This window comes from Lepisma saccharinum, chromosome 27, assembly GCF_977018435.1.
Source record: "Lepisma saccharinum chromosome 27, izLepSacc3.1, whole genome shotgun sequence".
Classification (NCBI taxonomy): Eukaryota; Metazoa; Arthropoda; class Insecta; order Zygentoma; family Lepismatidae; genus Lepisma; species Lepisma saccharinum.
The window spans coordinates 53246166-53265678 of NC_139255.1; the positions used below are offsets into that span (position 1 = coordinate 53246166).

The following is a 19513-nucleotide window of genomic DNA, read 5'->3' on the forward strand; positions in this document are numbered from 1 at the left end:
TGTAGCTTTTTGTCTAGAGGTACTACAGAAAAAGATGGAGCTTAAACTACCAACTTACCTCGTTTACCATTGACATTTTGAATTATTGAGGAAATCTATTTAAGGAAAAGACTATTTTAGTTTGCTTCGTGGAACTGTAACTTATCAGTAGGATCAATTCTAATAACCTTGAGTAGAAAAGTTTGAATAGTAAGGTTGGATCAGAGACTGTAGAAAGATTTTTATTGGTCGAATATTTTAAGTCACTTTACAGGTAACAGTTTATTCACATTAACACTGAGCGTCTTTTTCATTAACACGACATATTATAACGTAATTGTGCATTCCAAAATATAAGACATTGGAATGTTTTTTTTTTTTTTTTTAGCACGGTGTAATTTCTAATTGTAATGCAAAGTCGAAATAGAGAAATTGACAATCTTAGACGAAGGTTTGAATTGTAGGCTTTGTAAGACAGTTATGACCACGGACGTTGAAAGCAATGTGGGCAGAGGAAACGGCAGCGTCCAAGAGCAAAAATCGTAGCTTTAACACTTTTAAATTATTCTAAAATGATTATTTATTTCTGTTTTAACTGGTTTATATTCTAAACAATTTCCATTTTTCAAAATATAAGAGCCTTGCGGATATATCTTCTAATGGCAACCCGGATATGGGAAACAAATAGAGCAAATACTTTAACGAACACTGTGTGCTATACAGGGGCGGTCCGTGAATTTTGCAGCAAGGAAAGCACATGCCGTAACAATTATTATTATTAACTGTCCTTTACGCATTCTTCCATCCAGTGGCGTATGCAGGGGGGTTACGGGTTTTAACCCCCCCCCTTGAGCTTTTGAAATATTATGAAAAATGATGTGGAAAATATTAAAAATGGCCAATTTATCACAGTCAAAGATCTGCGACAATACTACTACTACTAATAATAATTTCAATTATTATTCCCATGCACCATTACATGGAGGAAAGCACAGCATCCCAAACACACGCGTCTTTCAGAGTGAATGCCTTGAAAGTAAACACGAATTACTCAAAATATAATATTTAAGCAACTATGATTTAAAAGAGGAAAAAAGTTGTTTTGTATCTCGGCTCCAAAAATGTTCAATGAACATGGATTTTTTTGTGTGAACAATGACAATTAACTAACGAAAGTTCTAGGTTCGTTGTAAGGCTAATGTATAGACAAAGGTTAGGCGGACCAGTCCACCTTCCCATTGTTTACCGCGGCACGTTTGAATTTCTGAATGTATCTTTAAAATGTCTCGCGTCGTTGACTACACAATTATTTAAACGACAATAAGCCTAACTATTGTAAGATGTTTTGTTGGTAAGAGCAGGGAGACAATCCAGATGTGAATTATCGGGGACAATGCCGGAAAAATTCCAACCAATTCCGGGAATCGAACCCTGATCTCCCGCGTGGTTGTCAGTCGCCCTACCGACCAGACCACCGCAGCTCCTTGGATGAGTTCCAAACTTTGATTATTTCAATTTATTTTAATATATAATACTATTTTCTTGTTTTTATGGATTTTCGTCACACTTAAAATGTCTCACTTTGTTGACTAGACAATTATTTCGTAACAAAGAAACAAAAATATGCTCCCTGAATTTGTTAAAATCAAATGACTAGAAAGTAATTTCGTTTAATTGCTTTCATAAATACTATATTTATGTAGATCTCTACTACTTTATAGTAGTACTGGTATTATTAGTATTATTGGTAGTAATTCAGCTAATTAATTGATTATAAGTATTATTTACTAATTATGAGCATTATTAATTAATTAAAGTATAATAAAACAATGCTAATGTGAATTTGGAGAAAGTTTTAGAAATAACCCCCCTTCATAAAATCTTGCGTACGCTACTACTGCTTCATCACTAGATTGTAGAATTCATCTTCATTCTTATTTTTCAGCTTCTTCTCAATTGCTGCTCGGGCATTTCTGCAGTAACTGTGAATTCGGCGAAGTGCTGAAAATGACACTAGCACTAGACCGGAATTGTTGAAAACAATTAACACACATAACTTGAAAGAAAGCAGAAGATGACGAAGCGCTTTTCTTAAAATAAAGGAAAGTTGTTGTACTCCCTTCTAGATATTCAGAGGAATTAGCGACACTCAGTGGCGGCGATTGGGTTCCAAAACCGGGTGGGGGGGGGGGCAAGGTTGCAAAGACAGTATATTTACCTTTGGATATAAGATTTAGCATAGTGCGGGGCAACTGCCCCTCCTAATCGCCGCCACTGGCCCGACACTTATTGCTGTTCTGAGACGAGCGAAGACAAAATGTTGACCATTAACTTAATTTCAAAAGACAGAAAGTGTCTTTAGAAAAACTTTTCTCGCGCTCTTTTTATCAACTACTTCTGATCTCCAGTTTCCGCTGTTGACCTTGTTGCAAGTATATTCTCATAGTTTCAAATACCACCACCAGATTTTCAGTACGGATGTGTGTTTGGAATGCTTTAAGTAAATTGTTCATGTCATCGAAACCTGAACTGCTCCACACATCCTCTTCATTTGAAGATAGGGCCTCTCGGATGGCATAGTCGCCTTATAATGAAGGGATCTCGAGTTCGATACCCGGTGGAGACACATTGTGATTCGGCTCCCACTTTCAACTGTAAGTCCAGTCCCGATTAGCCGATGTGTATAAAGTGGACTTAAAAGAAAAACGCATTTGAAAATAGGACTCAAAGCCAACAGTAGAGTTTTAATGTTCTTCTGCAACCAAACTATTATTCCACATTGGTCTGGATTAAAATGAACACGTTGTTTTCTTTATTACACTCGGTAGAGTTTAAATCAGGCAGGCATTCAAAACTTCTCGATTTTACCCCATGGACTGTGTTTCCAGCATTCACCTACACTCTCCCCCGTACAATCAGCTGGCTGCTGCAAGACGAGGAATGAGTTCTGCGGAGTCATTCCCTTTGAGTCCGCCCATTGAAGTGCAGTCATTTAGCCAACTGTTAAGTGTGATTTTTAAACATATGTTTTTCATAGAGATTCCAGGAATAACGCACATGAAATTCACTGGGACAACTCACAACACAAAATTAGCTGTAACTGAAGAGAAAATAATACAATATAAATATGTTTAGGCACATTTAACTCTCACGAAACTGTGAGGCTGGAATGAGTCGCGGTCATGCGTTCCCAATGCCGAAGATCTACGAAGAATGCCGAGGAGAAACTTCGGAAACCTCTCATGGCTTTTGAACAACCCTTAAAAGAAGATACGTGAAATAATGGTTTGAATGAAACTGTAAAAATAAATTGACAACAAAAACACAGCTAATAAATTAGCATATGTTCTACTTTATAAGGGAATGACTCATTCCCTTCATTCCACGGAATAACCGCCCATGCTGATATGTATAAAAGCTCTGAGACCAAAACCAAAAACATGCAGTGTAAGAACTTTTCAATAGCAATAATAACCCCCTCTCCTTAAACTTTCCTAGATTCTGGGATGATTCGAAAGTTAAAGATGTTCTCTTAGATCGTAATGCTTTCCACTGGCGTACGCAGGGAGAAGCTGATTGGGCTACAGCCCCTCCCGAACTTGATGAAATCAAATTTTAAGGTGAAAATCAGTTATGTACTAGAAAAAATCGAAAAATGTAAATGCAAACCATTATTACCATTTTCGTCTTCGAGTAGCATTTTAATAGTGAAAACCTCTAAATATGCGAAATAATTTAATATTATTGTCGGTTTGCAATGAATCAGATTGTGTAAAAAAACAACAAAAAAAAAACCTCGCAATATAAAAACATAATGCGTAGAATCCTCTAGCTACGACTTTCTAGCACTGAAACAAGTTTGTCAAATGGACATAGATAATTAGTATCAAGAACTTAAGCAAATGTTAATTTGTACACAATGAAATTAATTCTTCACAGAGTTGGTGTTAGGCACCTCGTGTAGGGTTGGCAAGGTTCCTCTACCTAAGTGGTTTCGGAGTCGAATCCCGACCTGGACATGGATGTTCTTTTGTGACTGTCCCCTCATCAATTTCATATAATCACTCATTCTCACCGTCACAATTAGCCAAAAGTGGCAAAAATAACGTCAAATAACAAAAATCAAATCAAATCTCAATCAGTACGCCCCTGCTGGGTTGCAGTATATTTCTTGTGCAATATGTATTTATCGGAAAGTGTGGATCGCAGTGGACTCTGTAGATAAACCTAGGGCACTTACGACAATGCTACAGCGTATTATAATTTCTCATGTATAGGATGAATACAGCAAATATGATTAAAATTAGTTGGAAGTTTTTAAATTAGGGTAACGGCTCATTTCATGGTTTATTATCACATATTTGAAACTGACGAATTTTCTTGAACTTGAAGAAAATACACAAAAGAAACTTGTTTTCAACATCACTGTCATAGACAGTGTCCGAAAGGTGCAAGACCGTACTTGAAGCGAGCATCCTCTGAGTATGGTCTTGGAGTGCGGTCTTCAAGTCCTGGACTGGAAGTGAAAGTCTTTCGAATTGCACTTCGACTGCAGCGCCAAATACGATCAGTAGATAAAACTTAGTACTCGTTGTTTTCCCCACGGTTTAAACACTTGTTTTTCACCATAGAAATCACATAGCATTTTCAAATGTTCGTACAAATACATTCCTACACATTATAAGAACTTTAACCAACAACTTGCTGGCCCATAACGTATATTTAACCTGTGTTGCTGGCTTTCTACCTCCGTGATTTTAAACAAATGAACAACGAGTGTGGAAATCACGTGACCTAGTCAGCTCCCGTCTGTACTGCAAGCTGTGCACTTGCGTACTTCTGTTCCTGGCGCTTTCGAACTGTACTAGGTGACGTCACTTCCGCTAAGACCGTACTTTGTACCTTTCGGACAGAGCCTTACTGACAATTTTTCAAGACCAAAACCATTAAATTAATGGCATGGAATAACAACGAAGTAGAAATGAAATCCACCATGAACAATTTACTTTGTAGCAATATATTTATAGTTGACTGTATTTAAAGCAAAGTAAGTAAAGGGAGAGAAATTAGTTAATTAGCATCAATATAATATTGTTTAAAATCATACTGAATAACACTGATATGTGAATGGGAATACTTGTGAATAGTTTTCTCTGTTGGAATTGACTGTATTTAACGAGAAACTGAGTTGAAAACTCCTGGTTGTGCAGATTTTGCATCAAACATCTCTTTCAGACTTGGAAAGCACATACAAAAAGCAGAGGAAATATATTATATTTATATGCCCTTCAACAGACAAAAAAAGGGTGATGCAATGTTTCAAATGCAACATAGCTCGTTGCGGTGTCACCGACAGACAATTTCACACAAGTAAGAAAGAGGCAATGGAAAATCAGGCAGAACCAGGGTTGGTTCGGTAGTTCGGGCTGTATTACAATGTCGACGCCCGTGGCGGAGTGGTTAGCGCAACGTGCTGCGACACCAAGTTTTGATTTCGAATCCAGATAAGACATAAACGTCTGTGTTGTTCATGATGAAAATAGAACAGCATAGTATGAACAAGAAAAGATATATAAGTGAAATGAAATACAAAAAATGACTGTTTTTAAATATAAAACAAAAAAAGTTGTTTAGAGCAATGACTAGGTATGCCCGAGACACGGGTTCGAGTCCTGGTCGAGTAGGAACTTCATAGTTTATCTGTGTGTGCCAAATTGTAAGGTGTTATAAAGCTGAAAAAAAATCTTCGTTATTTTGATATATATTTTCAGCAAAAATAGTTCTGTAGCAATTTCGCATTTCCTTTGTATTCTGACGATAGCAGAATTGTTTTTCATACTTAACTTTATTTTGCATATTTTAGTGAATATAAATAGACAGATTTTTTTTGTCGTTGCCGGCTTCTCTGGATCTATGTTCCATTTTGTCTTTGTGCGCGCGTTAGTTGCAGTGGTAAGGATTATGATTTTTTTTTTTTTTTAATAGAAGCAACTGAGGCGACTGAATGAAAATATCTTCTAAGAGTTAGAAGTTATTTTGAATTGGTTTCCATCCTCTGCATGTCAACAAAACGTATTTCATTCGTACAATTTGAGTTTGAAATTAATTAGACGAAGGCTAAAACTTAAAAGAAAAATAATCCCAATCACTGACACCGTTCAACCCAAAATGATAAATATGCTACATTTTTGGCAGATGTTTTCTCATGCAGTCAGCTCAAGAAACTGCTATTGAACAGTCACAAACAATTCGAATTCCAAAGGGATCCTTACAATCCAGAATCGCGATTCAAAACAAGTGATTACACAACATGTCCACTGTTTGTCACTGATAGCAACAATGAATGGTGGATCAGATAATAGCTTTTTCCCCGCCTCTACACGTGACATGTTGTAGTTGCACGCAATTGTGTGTGGCGGCTCCACTACGCTGACTGTAGCCTTATTTAGTAGTGCGCTCTACAATTTTCTCACGAAAAAAACCCACTTAAATTGCGTTCATCAAAATTTACGTTGAACTTGGAAGAAATGCAGTTAAGTGACAGAGAACTTTGTGCAAGCCTGTAGCGATCAGGCACTTCCATATCCAACGGTGGTTCAGTGAATCGCCAAGACTGCGCAAGTTCCGACAAGCACCCAGTCACGTTACAGTGATGCTTCTTGTTACTTACGATAACGAGGTGGTCGTCCTTTGTCTAACAGTACTGAAGGGAAAGGGGGGGTTACCATGAACAGCAAGGATTACAGTAACTTTCTGTAGAATCACCTTCGTCCAGCTATTATTGGAAACGACCAACACTTCTGGCGAGACATTCAATTGTGCTACACCACAACTCAAGGTGCCATGTTGCACGTTCTCAGTGGGGTAACTGTTTGAGCGGTGGGATTCAGAAGTGCTTTAACACACCCCCCCCCCAATAGCCCAGACATGAGTTCTTCTTACAGTTACTTGTTTCGGAAACTAAAAGATCCACTACGGGGACCTCGCTTCAGGATCATCGATGACATAGTGCAGGTCATAGAGCAGCATCCACCAGTGATCCACGGAAAAATTATTCCTACGACGTCCTCGGATATTGCCAGAAATTTGGAAAAATGTGCTACACTCGGCCGGAGACTGTTATGAAGGAAAGCAGTAACTTCGTCCATAAAACGTCACAATTGGCAACAGAAGTGTGTGTGTGTGTGGAAGTTGGTTATGCTCATTTGAATCATGGGTGGATGGGCCTCGTGTCTGTCAGATAATGTCTTCTGACAAAACATTTCTTCCTTCCCACATGGAATAACCATGTTGTTAAAAGCTTGGTCACCCTCTCTCGGGAATGTGATAAACTCATTTGGTTTGTGCAGATAGGTTACATCAGGGGTTTATCCAGGATTTTTCCCTTTGGGAGGGGGGGAACTTTTGGGGGGTGTACGTTTGGGGATGTTAAGTGCATATTTTGGACTGTTTTTAAAATGTTTGCCCTAATTCAATTTATACATAATGTTTCCAGAGATCAACCCCCTCCCTTCACGTAACATTTCAGAAAAAAAAAAAAGATGTCAAATGCTGGAAAAGATGGGAAATAGATTTTTGTGGTAATGTTAACATTTCAGTCTAACTTTTCAAGTATTGCTTTCCAATAATGTTTAATAATGTACTTGCTTTAATCAATCGTTAGACAAACACAAGTCATGACATTGACAAATACAACATTTAAACATATTATTACCAGGGATTATTTCATGCAATTCTTAAGCTGGGTATAAAGAAATTAGGAACACTTGCGCAATTTTTTTTTTACTGTATTTGTATGGTTCTTATCATAGGTGTAACTCGGATATTATCTTGGGGGTGCCCAATTCATTGATGAAATATCGGTGAGAATGAATTGCATGGGTGCGTGCACTCTTGCCTGTCTGAAGTAGTAGTAATAAGTGCATGTATGTACAGATATAATATGACTCTTAAATAAATCACCATATTGCGAGCGAAGCGAGCAAGAAAATTTTTAGAATTATTTATTTGCAAACTGATAATGCATATTATTAATTAAGCATAGCGACAATACTTTCATTTCACAGTATGTTTACTCTTTAGAATGTTGCTTTGCTTGTTCGGTGTCCTCTTTACCTCAGCACATGCCCCCTGCCCCCTCTTGTTCTAGCTTCAGTTAGATTGATTGAGTTGGTGTTTTAAGTCCACTTTATGCACAGTAAGGCTAATCGAGACTGGACCTACAATTTAAAGTGGTATTCGAACCACTATGTGCCTCCACCGGGTATCGAACCCAGGACCCCTTGATTACAAGGTGATGACGCTACCACTGTGGCATCGGAGGGGCCAGATTCAGTTAGAAAATATAATAAAAATAATAATAATTCTATGTTGCGAGTGTGTTCCAGATTATGGTGTGCTCAAATCTCTGTTTAAACAATGATTCACAAAACTAAAACAATGAAACTCTGGCATGGCCATGAAGACTTTAAAATATAGTGGGAAGTTTGGATGCACGTTTGGTAGATACCTGGTATTGCTTTTGAATGGAATCGGTCAAGGAATTTGATATTGAAGTCTTATACCCTTACAAAAATTTGGAAAATATGGTTGGCGCTGTTGAGAGTTTATCTTTCAAATAATGAATGAGAGACTCTAGGGAATTGTGCCTCATTGCCTTAAAAGAAAACAAAATAACATGTGGAAATAAACGCATGGCATGTTAGCTGCAAAAGGAAGACAAGGAATTTTCATTTCTAATTTGATGTAATGCTTGTATTTTTAATTATTTAAACACTGAATAACATTTATTTCACTTTGCAACACAAAGAGCACAATCAAAGAAGCTAATTTTTTCTCTACACATTTTCCAGCAGGCAGTGGCAAGCACAGTCGTGCCCCCACTGGTGCGCCTGTGGTCTAATACAAATTTGGGACAATGTAAATAAAATTTATTTTTATATTTAATTCCTTATACTTCCTTTGTTCTTCTGCAAAGTTGGAAAAAATTAAATATGCCATTATGTCAGGGAACAGACTAGATAAAAAGAGGAAGACAATTTTTACAATATCTTTGCAAACTGACAATAACTTTAATTCAATAGGGTTCCAGTAATTTCACAGGGCACTACGCTTTTCTATTTATATCTGTTTTGCTTGTTTGGCAGCCCATTTGTCCTTTGCGACCAGGTAAACACCGTGCAACCAACCCCCCCCCCCCTTTTTACAACTCTCTTTCTAATATATAATTTCTTTTACAAAGGTAAGAACTCTTATAGCCACAAAAATGGTTACATACATCAACTATAGACGTGAATGAATCACTTAAGTTCTTCATGAAATACTTGCCGTTTTATATCGAATACTCGGTCAGTAAATTTTATATTGGTACTTTATGAATACCCGTTGAAAGAAATTGTACCTACATATAGTGTCACTGCTTTTCTACTCACCACTTTCGGTTTCTTTCTGTCTGGTTTCATTTTCTCTACCTTCTTCAGTCAGTTTTGTAGTAAAGTTTCAGACATTGTTACACTAAGCAGAACGACAACACACGAACTGACATGCTACACTAAGACTGACCTAAGTTCTAAGGCATTTGACTGTTCTCTTCTTTACCACTCCAAAATCATCCATCTCGCCCAAGTTACAGAAAATAGTGTTGCTAACCATAGTAACACAATTCACTACAAGGAGTCAAACCTGTATCTTTGAATTTCTTCCCTTACTTTTAGCGTACATTTTTCACATGACGGAATCGAAAGGAAAATGCAACGAAATCTAAATTTCATTGACTCGGGGGTTGAATTTACAAATCTGTAACGTATTTAAGAAATATTTATTTAGGTATTAAAATGCTCAACTGTCAACACTGTGTGCGGTATGTCTCCCTGGAAGGAGGGCAACGTTTGACATTTTCCAGATGGTAGGGCCCCTTCTCTAAAGCTGATCAAAGTCTTGTCAAGGGAGCCTGGTGTCTCCAGGAAATGACCTTGCTGAACATTCCACCCTTCTTCTTTGAATTGGACTTCGCTTCTTGTAGCTCTACAAATGGTTCCTTTATGTAGAAGTATTATCATTCTATTGTTCATATAAAAATCCATAGGGGGGGGGTCCACTTTTCTGCTTGGGGGGTGTTAGGGGTGTGTGGATAAATCACTGGGTTACATCCAATGTGTTGCTAGTGATGAAGTGACATCAGCAAAAGTACTGAAAGGGATGATTCATGTAAACAGTAATGCCGGGTTCCGATAAAACATGATCCATGCTTGTTTTATCTAGAAAATAAGATGCCTCAGTGTGCAACAAATGCTAGGAGCACTGGTGTTTTATACCATTTTTTATTAGATTGCTCAAGTCAGAAACACCGTACACCATTCGGAGTATTTTTCTCCACACGTAACACATGTGTAGCAAAACAGTATTTTATAATCCAGCAAACCTTTCTGCATGATGCAAGTAATTAAAAAAACCTACCTGAATCACAAGCGCCTCTAGAACAACAGTTGACTTCATTGTTGTGGATGATACAATTATTGATTGATTTGGTTTATTTTACTTCGCTTTGTACCACTTTTGGCTAATCGCAAATATGAATATGAGTGATGATATTGATGAAGTTGATGAAGAGACCCTCACAAAGAATAAACATGTGTAGACCGGGATTCGAACCGGAAACCTCTGGCATCTTAGCAAAACACACTTACACGAAGGTGGGTGGATGATCCAACAATCGTACACTCTACTGACGTAACAGTGCCTATTAGTAATTAGTTTCAGATCACTGTTTATTGTATCTTGTGAATGCTGATAAACATTTTAAAATAATTTTGTTAAGAGATGTTAAAAGTTTTGAAACGAATGCTAAACATTTCCACTGGCACAATATTAGGCATTTAGATACTAACGAAAAAATATTTTTTTAAAGAAATAGTTTTGCGGGTTAGGTGGTAGAGCAGCCACAGGCTGAACTTCTACCACGAGGACTTTATCAACTTGTTTGACAAAAACTGTTTTGTTCTCTTAGTTTTTAATGCACTTCACTGTTCTTGCGATAAATTACACAATGCAGTGGTCATTAATACGTCAGTCAATATTGCGTATTGTAGCATCACACAGCACGAGCGCGAAAAACCGGGTAGGAATTCTACTTCTGTCGTCTGCATGAAAGTACAGCACCTTGAATCGGACGGCAGGAAAGGTCACATGGCCCCTAGAACCAATCAGGTGCTCCATACGCCAGCGTATGGAGAGAGCATTTCACCCATGCTGTAGAGATCCAAGCCACAAGCTTTCCCTCCTTCTCTCTGCCTCCAAGCAGGCAGGGTCCTGTACGCCAAACCTAGCCAGCGTCCGGCAAGCAGAGACATTAGAGAAATGCTACAACGAGAGCTGTTAGTGGAGCGTTGTAGACGGATCGAGAAAATAGCTTTTATAATGCCATAATGCTCAAACATGTATATAATTAGTCACGTTTTACTTTATATTTACAGCATTTACGCATTTTTAAAATTTTAAATCTGGGAACGCCAGGCGTATGGGCGTACTAGGATGCTACGCTACTGCTTATTATATTTATTGTTATAATTATATATTTATTACATAAATAATAAATATATATGCAGTTATTGAATATATAAATATCCACAGTGGCAAAGCCTCATAAGAGGTAAGAGGAAGCCCAGAGACCTGTATTACGGATTATTTTGTTACTTATAATTCCATGAAACTGCGCTAATTTATGAAAACAGAAATTTTAGGTCTTACGATAATTACAGCAAATTTCTATTCCTGCATGGCACCCGATCTTCGCATGCAGAGAGGAATTCCTTTAATGATTAGTAACATAACTGAAAACACGCTACTTTTAAAAGCGGGCGAAGTACACCTGCAATCGTATTAAGAAAATCCATGTTTCTGAAACTTCTTTTCGATGTGTTGCAAAGAAAGTTGCCCGTGTTCTCATATCATTTTATAAATCGTAGTATAATTTTAACAAAAACATCGCATACTAAAAGAAGAATTACATGAATGGAACAATTAAAAAAATATATTTAATGAAATATTTAGTTTATTTTTACTTCACTTTCCTGCCATTTTTGGCTAATCGCGAAGGCAGACGATGAGATCGAGGCAATATGGTATATTTTATTATGTAGGTGCTATATTTTTCATAATTTAACAAAATATTTCTGCTTCTAAAATGGTGTACAAAAATGATTCTTTCACCTTTAGTGATATTTTCAAATCTCAGACTTCTATTCAGAGATTCATTGATTTGTTGTTTTAAGTGCACTTTATGCACAGTAAGGCTAATCGGGACTGGGCCTACAGTTTAAAGTGGGATCCGAACCACTTGTGCCATCGTATTCAGAGATTGAGATTAAGAAATGAAACTTATCAGTAATTTTAGAGCATTTGCTAGGCTAAAGTTTTGCAACAAAGACTTTCAAATATAGTACATGGTTGGAGGGGTCAAGGTGTCAAATATGGGGCAAGTCGCCACGCTACACCAACAGCTTTAAAATGAGATATTTTGATCTGTAATTATCATAGCAGTTAGGTACCTGGTATTGCATTTGAATGAAATCAATCTGAACTTTACATGTCTTTTCAGATGAATGTGCCTTCTCAGATGTTTGAGATTTCAGAGAAGAACCTAAGACTGAAGGTTAGAGGGGTGATCATCCCTGCCCCCCGATTAGTTTAAAATATCGATCATACCTAGACCTTGCCACCTAAAACTAAAAAATTACTTTTCACAATGTAAAAATGAATCACCCATGAACTTAAGAATAGTTACCTCTCTCTGAGGTCACAAACTACGCCATCAGCCCCGAACATGACGATTAAAACAAAGAGTAAACTTTTATTAATATAAATGGCCAAGAAATAAAAGGTTCTTCCCTTTCCACGAGAGGAGGTTGTTTATACATTCCACGGTTTGCAGCGTTAAAGCCTGAAAGGGCAGAAAATTGATGATATATCAAGATGATACTTGTCTGTCTCTCTTGTCTTTTTCTGTCCTTTCACACAGAAAATATAAATTAGTAAAGAAAACGTAAGGAGAGAAGTAAAACTTACCAGTACTTTGATTCTACATCAGGCAATTAAGTGAAGTGCAGTGATCTTCCGACGTGACCTTGCAGCCCGTGTACTTTCTGCAAATGATTTACACGTATATATGCACAGTTTTATCGCTTGGTGCGGAAGGAAATCCAAATTCATCACTACAATTTCCAGAGCAACTGCCGAAACACACCATCTGCAGCTATTTTACTCTGAACAATGTGTCATCTGACCAAGTCTAAATTTGGAATGGGAAGAGATTAGCCTAAGGATACAAAGGAAAACTGGAAACCAAAGATGCGAATTCCTAGGGGGGATAATTGCACATTACTCTTGATTTGCTGAGATGTGGCTGCGACTCTTATCTGCACATGGATCCTCCTGTCACTTACTTCTTGCTGGTAGGGAAAACTTGAGTCCATGTTCATTTAACTAGTGCAAGAATATTTTTCAAAATTTTTTTTCAAAACTAAACCTAAGTTTGAAAAAAACATAGTCTCATTTTTAGCACGCGAAGAGGGGGCAAAAAAAACTATCTGACTCCCCTCGTTGATGAATGGGGGGTGCAAGCCAACGGTTCAGACATCCCTGTGTGCATGGCACAGATTAATGTTAGTGCAGATGTTACAATGTCAGATTACAGTGTGTGCATGATCAGATTTGGTCAGGGTGACACAACTGGAACTGTTCTCAGTACGTTGTCATTATGATATAGAGTATGATGTCCAATACATAAAGGGCCGGTTGTATAAACATCAGTAACTGGAGATCAGATTTGTCCTACGATCTGGTAGTGAACTAAGTTCAAGCTTCTATCATGTTGTATAAAGCTGTCGATCTTAGATCAAATCCTGATCTTGGGTCAAAGAAATATGTTTGGCAACGTGGCAAATCCAGACATGTCGCTAGTGTGCCTGTGATGTTGCCAATTGTCCAACACTGAACAGCAAACATTTTAAAGTCTGTTTCGGAAAATGCATGTATTTAATATTTGAATAAAGAATAAATCTGAGGTGCTGGATGTAGTAAATATTCGAACATGTTGCAAATTTAGTAACATCACGTAAAGATACTCAACGGCCGCTTGTGCACGTTCCACGTGGATGATTTGTCCTTGACAATGAGAAAACAACTATCGGTTTTCGGTTGCAAAGGGGAGAAAATATGCTTGCATAAATATAATTTTTTTAAAAAAAGATGTATTTCTTTTTAATGCTAAAAAGATATATATATATAAACTTTCTTATACTCAGATTTGGAGCTATTGTTCATGCAAGGAGATGTTTATTATATTTATTTTGTGATTACACGACAACATGTTACAGGTGGACCATTAGTTCCTGGAAGTAATATACGGAATTTTCCTTGCACTTGAATAGCCTACATTGTGAAATGTAAAATGTGTTTGGGTTTTTCCGAATGGAAAGAAATATTCAAACAACAGTGGCGCTTGTCCTCTCGGATGTAAATTATGCACAAAACAAATAATAGTCGAAATAAAATATGTGTCATTTATATATCGGGAGGAGAGAAAGCTTTACCAACTAAAATGCAACGTGCTCGGTTCATACAGCAGTAGATATATACACTACAACCAAAGTTACATGAACTGTTCCCTTCTGTGGACAACATTGAATTGCAATAACACTTGGCTGGATGCAGTAAAGCGAAATGGTAATATTTTTATACTCCCTCTTCATCCCAACTCAAGTTTTACAATGATATCATATCAACAAGAAAATGTAAGCGGGTCTATTTTCGGTTTGTATCAACACTCGATTGTTCTCAAGTTACTTTTCTCTGATCGTGCAATGAAACAATGTTACAATATGCTCTTGCAGTCATTTAAGGAAAATTTCAAGAAAAAAATACATGGTATTTCAAACAGTAAATACCAATGACACACGATATATGGAAAGAAAGAAAAATGGAAGAAATATTTATCATTGTTCACCTCATTGTGCATGCTTCTTCTTTATTATTAGGGTAAATCAAAAAGTAAAGGCAATTTTCACATATCATCTTTATTTCCACACAAGAAGAAGAACTACACATATCACTTTTCCACATATGCCCCCTGCAAGGCAATGCACTTTTGGAATTGTGCAATCAGCTTCTGTATCCCGTCCGCGAAGAAGGTTTTTGGTTGGTCACGAAGCCACGTCTGCACCGCCTGCTGGACCTAGTCATCTGACCTGAACCGACGACCACACAGTTTTAAAGTGGTCCACCCACTCATACACCTTTCGTTGAGTCATGGTGCTTGCTCCATACTGAGCTAACAGCCAACGGTGGATGTCTGCCGATTTGACTCCCTCCGACCACAGAAAGTGCACTACGGCGTGCTGTTCCTCAATGGTGCATTCGTGGAGATGTGCGTCCATACGTGTGACCTTTTTGCTCCGCAACACTCGACTGAATTGGGGAGTGATGGATACTCCTACTTCCACATCACTCCAAGTATACACGTGGTGACGTCAGACACACCCAGTCTTCGTTTATTCTTGTGAAAACACAAAATTGCCGTTAGTTTTTGATTTACCTAGTAACAGGATTTTTATGAATTGATTCTCCCGTCTTGCCACATACGTTCACTTGCAACACATTTTTACAAGCAAATATTCGTTAGTACAGCCACGTTACAACAGCTGAACTACGGACAATGTCTGCTGATTGGAGAAAAATCGGAAACTGAATCTCAGTTCAACTTTTATACAACACAAAATCAGAGTTCAGCGTGACTGCAGATCAATTTTACTAGCTAATCAAGGATCAGCTGTTTTATACAACCGGGCCATAATGTTTCTTTCTTGAGCCCTGTCTGTTTCATTTGAACAACCATTATAGATGTGGAAATTATATTTTGGGGCATAATTGCAAATGTTTTTGGAAGGGTTGCCTACCTCAGAGATCATTTGATGAACTAGATCAATCTATTGGTTTTTCTTTTGGCAAAACACATTATCAGACACTTATGTGTATGATTTATGTATATTATATTTCTTTGATACGAATGCCACAAAATTAAACAATTTAATGATGAAAAATTATGACACACCTCCCACACCCCCATAATTACTTGGTCAACTTCAAATAGCTGTGGCATGAGCACTCTTATCATGGACAAAGACTTCACAGAAAACTTGGTGGCTTAAGTTTCATTGGCTGCCGGTTCTCACAATGTTATGTTATACACAAAAGGATATTCATACAAAATTTTATATATTTGCGTTAATTGGCTACTTACGTTTGATGCAAAATAAATAAAATAATTCTTATCTTCATTTGTTGTAGCACAGCTGGGAATACCAATGCTGTTACTAGGCATTTGGTTGCATAAATAACTTTAACTGTGAAAACACGATAAAGCCTTCATATTTTTTTTTCAATCGTGAGCGTTGTTCTCTAAGTTAACTTACAATTTGTGTCATTGTTTGTCCCGTATGTTGTCATTATGCATCCACACATGTCACTAACTGTTCCTAAACACTGAAAATGTGTCCGCTCACATCAGCCATGGTTAGCGTGACCACACACATATATTCAAAAAAGAGGACAGAGCATGGCGAAAAAAGAGGACCAAGTCATAAAAAAGAGGACACCGGGAAAAAATCACAACGCATTTACCATTACTCATAATGTAATCAATATGAAAAATTTTACCAACACTTTTCTCACACATACTTCTCAAATGATCTTTTTTCAACAATTTCCTCTTAACTTTACGCAAAGAAAGCAATCTACTAATCTATTCTTTACATGTCAGTATTTAGAGGGGAGTTTGGGGGTTCAATTACCCCAGGGGTGCCCACATGCTCACGACGTGCCTGCATCATTTTTTTTGGGGGGGGGACAAAATTTTATAGTGTAGTTACCAATTCTATACATATTCACACAAAAATGGGGGGATCATTTCATTTGATTGACTTGTTATTGATTTTTAGTTATGGTTATTAGTTTTTCTTCCTACCTGTGGGTGATCGCGGTAATTGGGTTGGAATGAAACCACCACCTCTTATGCCTTTAGAATCGGCTTGAAAAGGGGGGTGAGGGGGGGTGTGCTGTTCGCATTAATATAAGGTTAGTCAAGCAGACAAACTATTAAGAATAAGGTTGATTCAGAACACTTAACAATGGCAGACAGCCTGAGCAGTTTTGCATGTTTTATGTTAGCAAACATGCAAGTGAGCCATGCTTTTTCTTTCATATTCTCTTCATTTCAACTGCAATGAAAGGATCTGAATTTCATGCACCTTTCAATTGTTGGCATCTCAGTCAGTGGTAAACTGTTTGGTGTTTCCACCCCCCAAAATCGTTCATCAAACCCCCTACCACCACATGCATACACACAATTGTTCATAGTCGGCTCGGAACTTTCTACATGCAAACTTCAGTTTTAGTGTTGCATGATTTCAGGCACGATTTATTTCGCTTGTATGTGTTCCTGTGCAACGAATGACTGGATAATTAACATACTGTCAGCTTTCATTGTCTAAAATTTAATTTAAAAAAATGAAATCAAATTATCGACATTGAAACAAAAATCAATTATTGCATGTTTATCCAAACTATATTTGTGTGTGGGGGGGAGGTGCTTATGATGAACAATTCTTTGGGGGGGATTTTGATGGAACGATTTTGGGGATGGGCACCCCTGAATCCCCCTGCCAAAACTTCTGACAAATTGGATTAATGGAAGTTCAGAAACCAAAATTAATAACTCATTCTTCTTCAAAGCTTCACAAAAATACAACAGAAAGACTGCTGAGATGATCTAGCTGAAATTTTCAAACATTTGGAATTCCTGAAACTTGTGCATAGCAGGTGTTATTCTTGGAATCGCAGCCACTGCCACCCCTCCATTTTCACTTCTGCTCTTCTCTTACCAGTGTTGTTCCTGGTTGACTACAAATTTCCTTCTGATTGTCCCAAATTGGCCTTCCCAACCTTTAAATTCCCTGTTTGGTAAGCTTTTAAATCCCGCTTGAACTAGGGCCTCCAGCTTTGTAATGTGTTACATACATCACACTCTTTCAAAAGCAGGGAAAAGTGACAGCCATCTTATATTGTACCTTTACTTCATATTTGTTTCTTCCTTCCGTTAAAAGTTGGATATTTTCATGCGAGATCATTGTTCAATTTACACTTTCGTTCCGAAGTAAATATTACTTAATAATCAAAATTATCACTACGCGTTTCTGTATCATGTATGTATGACTAGAAAAGGAACTGGCCAACCTCCATGAAGGAGTGATTAGCACAGTGTGCTATGACACCAGAGGTTCTGGGGTCGAATCCTGGCCTAGGCATGGGTGTTCATTAAAATCATCAAATCATAGTTCATCCTGATCTTCACAATTAGCCAAAAGTGGCAGAAATCCGTAGACCAAATCAATCGATCAATTGAAAAGCTTTCGGGAAAAGTGATCATGTTCAGCCCCAAGTGATTTGATTTAGTTTATTTTACTTCGCATTTTGTGCCTCTTGGCTAATTTGCAAAGATGGGGATGAGTGATGAAATGATGAAATTGATGAATGGACATTCACAAACAACCAAACCCGACCGGGATTCGAACCCGGGACCCTTGGCATCGCAGTGCGATGTGCTAACCACTCGGCTCAGCCCCAAGTGATATGCCTGAAATGATGATTGTTATGTGTAGAAGCATTACTCTATGTAGCACATTTGTGACGCTCTTTCCAAAAAGGAGGACATTTACCTATTTCTAAAAAATCCGCCCGGACACTGGACAGACACATAAAAAGGAGGACATGTCCAGATAAAAGAGGATGTCTGGTCTCCCAAGGGTAATATGTTACTTGTGCCATATATATTTTTCATAACTCCACATATGCAAGAGTTGAACCTATATAGAAAAACAAGCAGGGGTTGGGGGAGATTCCAATTCTTTTCACATGTTTAGATGTGTATTTGGTAAACATTATGTTTGAGGGTTATGTGAATATAAACAAAGTGCTGATATATCAGAATATCAAAATTGAAATAGTAACGGTGTTCATTAAACCAGCACACCAAGGATGTCAGAACCAGAGGGAGAAGATGTCCCCTACCTTATCATCAGGTTCGGTAGAAAACGAGAGATATTAAAGGAAAAGTGGATTTGTGGTATTGTTAAGGTACATTTATATCACTGAGCATTACTCCCCAAGCCATTCATCACTGCTAAAACCAAAAAAGTTCACAGCAAAGTGATGCTCATGCTCTTCTGAGACTGTAAATATCCAATCTTGGAACATTACATGGACGGAGGATGCAATGTTAGCAGTAAGCCATATTGTGATCTGCTTGAGAATCACTTGAAACTTGCAATCATGTCAAAACATCATGGTCTGCTAAGTATGCTTTTGCAGCATGTTAATTCGAGGCCACACACAGTTCATGGAACAGCACAAAAATTATGGAACTTCATTTGGAGTGTCTACCAGATCTTGCAGATTCACCAGACCTAGCACAAAGTAATTATCA

The 19513-nt window shown here is 37.7% G+C and overlaps 1 protein-coding gene across 1 annotated transcript in view; it reads right to left on the reverse strand.

The window, feature by feature from the left end:
- Positions 1-178, reverse strand: part of LOC145980282 (dynein light chain roadblock-type 2-like) — a 36651-nt gene extending 36473 nt beyond the window's left edge. The window contains exon 1 of the mRNA XM_083113292.1: positions 59-178. Coding sequence (XP_082969418.1) covers positions 59-76 — 18 coding nt within the window. The 5' untranslated portion in view covers positions 77-178. The remainder of the gene's footprint in view (positions 1-58) is intronic.
- Positions 179-19513: the final 19335 nt, after the last annotated feature.